General features: G+C 65.4%; 1 protein-coding gene across 1 annotated transcript; it reads left to right on the top strand.

Annotated features, from left to right (window-relative positions):
- Nucleotides 1–8: 8 nt before the first annotated feature.
- Nucleotides 9–3547, top strand: HMX1 (H6 family homeobox 1; the record flags this gene model as incomplete). The annotated part of the gene is made up of 2 exons (XM_046655791.1): nt 9–174; nt 2901–3547. Coding segments are annotated over 2 exons (813 nt in total), but the record flags the coding sequence as incomplete, so codon positions are not given.
- Nucleotides 3548–6024: the final 2477 nt, after the last annotated feature.

Genomic DNA, 6024 nt, shown 5'->3' with positions numbered 1-6024 from the left:
GGGCCGGGCCGGGCGGCGAGGCGCGGGCGCGGGCGCTGCTCGGGCCGGGCGCGCTGGGCCTCGGTCCCCGGCCGCCCCCCGGTCCCGGGCCGCCCTACGCTCTGGGCTGCGGCGGCGCGACGCGCTGGTACCCGCGGGCGCACGGCGGCTACGGAGGCGGCCTCAGTCCTGACAGTGAGTGAGGGCGCGGGGAGGGTGGGCCAGGCGCGGGGGCCCGGTTTCCTCCCCGCGCATTTGCTGCCGGACTTCGTGTTCGTCGTCCCCCTTTCCGGGCCACCCTCCTTCTTGTGTGGAGCGGGTCTGGGTCGCGTAGGGCCCCAGCAGAGCCCGTGGGGGAGCGGGTTTGGAGGCCCATTCTCTCGGACAGGGTGCCCGTGCGGAGAGAAGACTTCACCAGGCCGGGGCTTCACGCGTCGCCAGGCTCGGGGGACTTAGGGAGGCTGGAGAGCCCGTGGAGAGGGCAACAGAGACAACAGAGAGCTGAAGAAGAGAAAGGAGGGTGAAATAGGACAGGGAAAAACGTGGGAGACAAGGAAGGACAGGAAGCAAAGAGAAGGTGGGAGAAAAGCAGAGGGAAGGATGGAGGAAGAAACAGAGGGCTGCGGGGAGAGGAGATGCAAAGCAAGAAGTCCGCGGTGAAAGGAGGCAGGAGAGAGAGCCAGAGGAAGAGGAAGGGAGGACAAAGTGGAGAGCCAGAGGCAGAAGACTCAGGGGGCAGCCAGCAGACTGTGTGGGGGCTGGGGAGGGGAGCAGAGCGGTCTTCCACAGCGTCCGCCCCCCACGGCCCCCCTCAGCCAGCGCAGACAGGCCCTGGGGCAGGGGCCTCCCTTTTGGTCCTCCCAGGCCCCAGCTGGGGCTGTACGGGGCAGAAGGGAGAGAAGGGAGCCCGTTCTGAAGGCCCCAGTCCCCCCTCTTTCTCCTCTGCCCTTCCCCCTCCCCCGTCTTTGTTCCCTGCTGAGGGCTCCAGGCTGGGCATGGGGGTCTCAGCCCAGAACCTGTTCACCTCTCTTGCCTGGTCCTTCTCTTCCCTCTCCCCAGGGTGGCTGCCTCCCTTGGGGACGCACCCTTTGGGAGGGAGACCCCTGGGAAGAAGACCTGGAAGCCGGTCCAACCCAGCCTTTGCCAGCTCCCCCTGCCCCCCACACACTGTGAGGCCAGCTGGGGACTCTTTCAGGCTCTTGCTCTGAAATCCATTCAGCTCTGTGTGCACGTTGGCTCGAGCTGAGGGTAGGTGGGCCGCGACCCCTCTCATCTCTTAGATCAACCCCCTTCCCGGTGTGGGAGTGCCCCCCTTGCAAAAGGACCCACGTCTCAGAACTTACGCCCGAAAGTCCGGGGCCACGCACCCCGTTCCTGTAAAGCTGAGCAGCCCTCTGTGTCGTCCTAAAATTGAGTGATCCAATTTAGTCCCCTTCTGGGAGTGTTTCTGAAAAGGGTGTCCTGGGGCGAGATGTGTCCTCCCCCTGCCCTCGGGGTCCCCACCTGCAGCCCCTCAGGCAGTCCCCAAAGAGGCAGCTTCTGGTCACTTCGTGCAATGCGGGTAGGGGATCTGGTTTCACGCAGGAGCTGGCGAGCCCGGCTTGGTGCTTTGTGGCCGTTTGTGGTTCTCTGTGAGCCTGGCTCTGGGGTGCTGTGGGGGGGGGGGGCAGAGGCTCCCCATATCTGGTGGCACACACACCAGCCTGGAATCGGGCCCTCTCCCGGGACCATGAGGGCTCACACCACTGGGGTTGGGCAGAGGCGCGTGAGCATCTGCACACCGCCGTGGGCTCCAGGTGCGTAGCCCAAGTCACACACACAGGCCCACCAGTGTTTGAACACTCTGGGTGTGCAACACCACGAACGGCCACAGTTCGGGCACACTGCAGTCTGCGGAGGGCTGCCCGGCCACACTCCACCTTGACAGCCGACCTGGCAGCCTTTGCGCGGGAGCTTTGGGCCACAGTGGAAGGGCAGACCGGGCAGAGCTGGCCTCGGGAGCCCCGCAGTCAGGTCGGGGCCTCTTCACGCCGGGCCTGGAACTGGACAAGCACCTGGGTCCTAGGCTGACTTCTTTCTCCTCGTGGCCCCAACCTTTACCAGCCCTGGGGTGTCTCCTCCCCTCTGGGAGTCAGGTGGAGCTCTGGACTTGGAGCAGGAGCTCAGGGACCCCCATGGGCTCCTGTACCCCAAGCCCACAGCATGAACCACGGGTCAGACGTGTTGGGGGGCCTTGTTTGTATGCCCTCCCTTCGAGCATGATTGTGGGTCGCGTGGGCATGTCTCTGTGGGCATCTGGGTTAGGGGTACAGGAGAGGGAGGGTGAGTGGGTGGGGTCCCAGTGTCACGGGCCACAGTGTTTTGTTGGGCATTGTTTGCATGTGCTCGTGCTCCATGTGCAGCGCGTTTCTATACAAGCGGGAATTTGGCGTCCGCTCCTGAGAGGGGACGGGGAGGAGGTCAGCGTGAGTCTGTATTTCTGTGTCCGTCGGGCCTGGCACCTGGATGGGTGCTGGGGGTGGGGGGGGTCCCTGGGCTGTTTTGGGGTGTGTGCATTTCTCGAGAGGACCTCGTTCCTCCTGTGACGTGCGCCTGCGGAGCAGCCTCTGTGTGTTTCAAGGCGAAGCTCGCGGTTACAGGCCTGTCTCCGTTTTGGGTTTCCCTTTGTGTTTCTCTTCTGTCCTCTTTTCTCTGACGTCCTGTGGTGTGGGTGTGCAGTCTGAGGCTGTGTGTGTTGCCTGCATGTTGGTTGGGCTCTTCCTTTCTCCATCCCTTCCACGATACAGGGTGCCGGGCCCCATGCGGGAATATTTCCCTGCTTGTGGCTGTGGGTGACCTCATGGGGGGAGCTGCTGGCCTCAGTGACCGGGTCTGGGGACCAGCCCCCAGAACCAACCGATGTGCCCCTCTCTCCCCTGCAGCCAGTGACCGGGACTCACCGGAGACGAGCGAGGAGATGGGCCGCGCTGAGGGCACCTGGCAGCGGGGCCCCGGGCCGGGAGCGGTGCAGCGGGAGGCGGCGGAGCTGGCGGCGCGGGGCCCGGCGGCCGGCGTGGAGGAGGCGGCGGAGCTGGCCGAGACCCAGGCGGCGGCGGGGGAGGCGCGCGGCGGCCTGGGCGTGGGCCGCAAGAAGAAGACGCGCACGGTCTTCTCGCGCAGCCAGGTCTTCCAGCTCGAGTCCACCTTCGACCTGAAGCGCTACCTGAGCAGCGCCGAGCGCGCCGGCCTCGCCGCCTCCTTGCAGCTCACCGAGACGCAGGTCAAGATCTGGTTCCAGAACCGCCGCAACAAGTGGAAGCGGCAGCTGGCGGCCGAGCTGGAGGCGGCCAGCCTGTCCCCGCCGGGCGCGCAGCGTCTCGTGCGCGTGCCGGTGCTGTACCACGAGAGCCCGCCGGCCGCGGCCGCCCCCGGAGCCCCCGCCGCCCTGCCCTTCTCGCTGGCGCCGGCCGCGCCTGCGCCGCCCCCACCGCTGCTCGGCTTCTCCGGGGCCCTCGCCTACCCGCTGGCCGCCTTCCCGGCCGCCGCCTCCGTGCCCTTTCTGCGGGCGCAGATGCCCGGCCTGGTGTGAGCCCCCTGCGCGCTGGGCCCACTCCCCGGGGCCACTGGGGACCTCTGCGGACGTGCACTGGGCGCAGCGGGGGCGGTGAGCGCGTGGAGGGCCGTAGGGGAGGGCTGGCACGCTCCTGCGGACCCCTCTGCGCCTCCCGAGCGCGGGCTGCCGCCCGGTGGGCAGAACCACTATGGGAAGATGGTCCAGAATGTAACAGGGACGCCTGCTACTGTGGCTCTCCAAACAGTTGCAAGGCTGGATCCCCCGCAGGGAAGAGGGCATCACAGAGAGACAGCGGCCATGCAGCTCAGAGCCCCACGGGTCAGGGGTCGGCCTAGGAGCCAGCGGCCTGGGCCCAGCCCACGGCAAAGGCGTACCACCTACTGACTGTCCGGGGGTGCTGCGAGGGGACCCCTCCCCGACATGGAGGTCCCTTCCTGGGACTAAGCAGGCCGGGGAGCAGACTGGGACTGTGACCAGCCTCGTGGCCTTGAAGTTGCGCCTGGCAGGGAGCGAGCCCGGGGAGCCAGGCTCTGTGCGGGCCCCTGTGAGGCGGTCCACTGTCAGATTCTGAAGACAGGACCAGACTGGGCTTCTCTCCTGGGCCTCTGCCTCCAGTTCTCCCAGCGAAGACTTTTTTTTTTTTTTAATGAATCTACTTATTTGCGTATGGAATAAAAAGGGACATTTTCTGGACAGTTGCTGCTGCTTTGTGATCACTGGGGCTGGGCCCCTCCTCCGGTAGCCAGCTGTGGTCCACGCTGTCCCTCCCTCCTGGAGCCCTTGCTAGTGCCCACTGGGGACAGGTGGGCAGGTGTGCAGGGCCGGCAGGAGCAGAGGTCCTGGGGGGCTGCACCCTCAAACTCCCTCTTCCTCCTGACGGGGAGGCCCAGCAGGACCTCAGGGGAAGTCATGGTGAGTGTGGGAGAGGGGACCGCGTATCTGGTGTCCCCACTGTGCTGGGCCTCCAGGAAAACCAAAAGCCAGGAGTCGGGTGAAGGCAGAACCCTGCGGCCACTCTCACTCGGCATGGCAGGCTGCTGGCTTGTAGCCTCCCAGGTCCACTGCCCCTTCCTGCGATGCGGTTTAGAGCCATCTCTAACCATGCGGGGGTTTTCTTTTGGCCAAAACAAAAACTGGCACCCCCAGCCAGGTCAGGTGGGGACGGACGGCTGCTCTCCAGCCTCAGCCTCCTCCCCCAGACCACCTGCCGTCTCCCGTGAGCTGGGGGACTTGGATCCGTGGGCAAAGTCCCAGCTGTGGGCCTGAGTTCATGGGCACTCAGTGAAGGCTCATTCCAGTGTCTGGATGCCCGTGCCCGTCCTGCCTCCATCAGCCCCACGTGGCCTCTTGCAGGGGGAAGACAGGGGTCCCATGTGGGGGAAGGGAGGCTGTATTGAGATGCTTCTCCAGCCTGAAGAGAGAGGCCATTGAAAGGGTCACTGCTGTGACAGAATAGAGCTCGCTTGAAAACCTGTCTGGTCCTCTGGCTTCAGGAGGGAACAGACACTCCTGGGCCGAGATGCGCAGCAACTGGACCACACTCTGGCAGGCTTGGAGTTCTCAGCCGTGGCGCCAGACGGCCCAGGAGAAGGCGCCATGGGGATCTCCCCTGGGTGGGCTGTCCGTCTGTCTGTCTGCCCCTGCCATCCAGCTCCCTGACCCGGAATCATCACCTGCCCGAGACCCTGACCAGGGTTCTGGTGCCCTGAGGCCAGGCCCTGGAAAGCTCCATGGGGCCTCTTGTGGGGGGAATGCAGCCATGACTTAGGTAGTCCTCACCCTTCTGGGCCCTGAGGTCCCCACATTCAGACTCCCAGTGCCGGCGGCAGGACAGGAGAAGGCATCTCCAGCGACTCCTAGAGCCTCTCCTCCAACCCAGCCCTCCCCCCCATTTGCAGTCACCACCTCAGCCTCCCTCCAGTCCTTCCAGGGCTGGTCTCTTCTCCCTTGGGGCGTGGGGCTGCCCCTTGCTGCTGCCTTCCTTTCCACCTTGTCTAGGAGGGACTTCTGATCTGCTTCAATAAAACCGGTTACTAGTAATTTTCAAAGGCCTTCGCTCCTGGTCAGCAGCCACAGGGGGAAGGGGTGCCAAGGAGGAGGCCCCTCTCGGCCACTTGGGGCCCAGCGCAGACCCCTGCCCTCTCCCTCCCACTCCTCCCCACCATGCCCTCTCCAGGCCTCTGCACCCTGGCTCAGGCTCCCCCCGGGACCCTCGCCCTCTAGCTTCTGTTGCTTCTGTGGTGGCCTCATGCAGGCAGCGGACACATCCCTGCCAGTCCTCGAAAGGACGCAGCCAGCACCCGCAGCTGCCATCGCTCTGGGCCCCTTTCCCTCCACAGCAGGCCGCGCACGCGGGTCCGGCCCTGCGCGCAGCACCCACCCCGGGTTACACGGCGGGACTCCGCCACGAATGGGATCAGGAAAACCCAGGTTAAACGGGTTATCACTGGGATGCAATCGTTTTATTCAACTGTTTGTGGCCCATGCGGGTG

The sequence above is a fragment of the Equus quagga genome, chromosome 3, assembly GCF_021613505.1.
Source record: "Equus quagga isolate Etosha38 chromosome 3, UCLA_HA_Equagga_1.0, whole genome shotgun sequence".
Lineage (NCBI taxonomy): Eukaryota > Metazoa > Chordata > Mammalia > Perissodactyla > Equidae > Equus > Equus quagga.
Note: the sequence above shows the minus strand (reverse complement) of the source record. Positions and strands in the feature narration are given on the sequence as shown.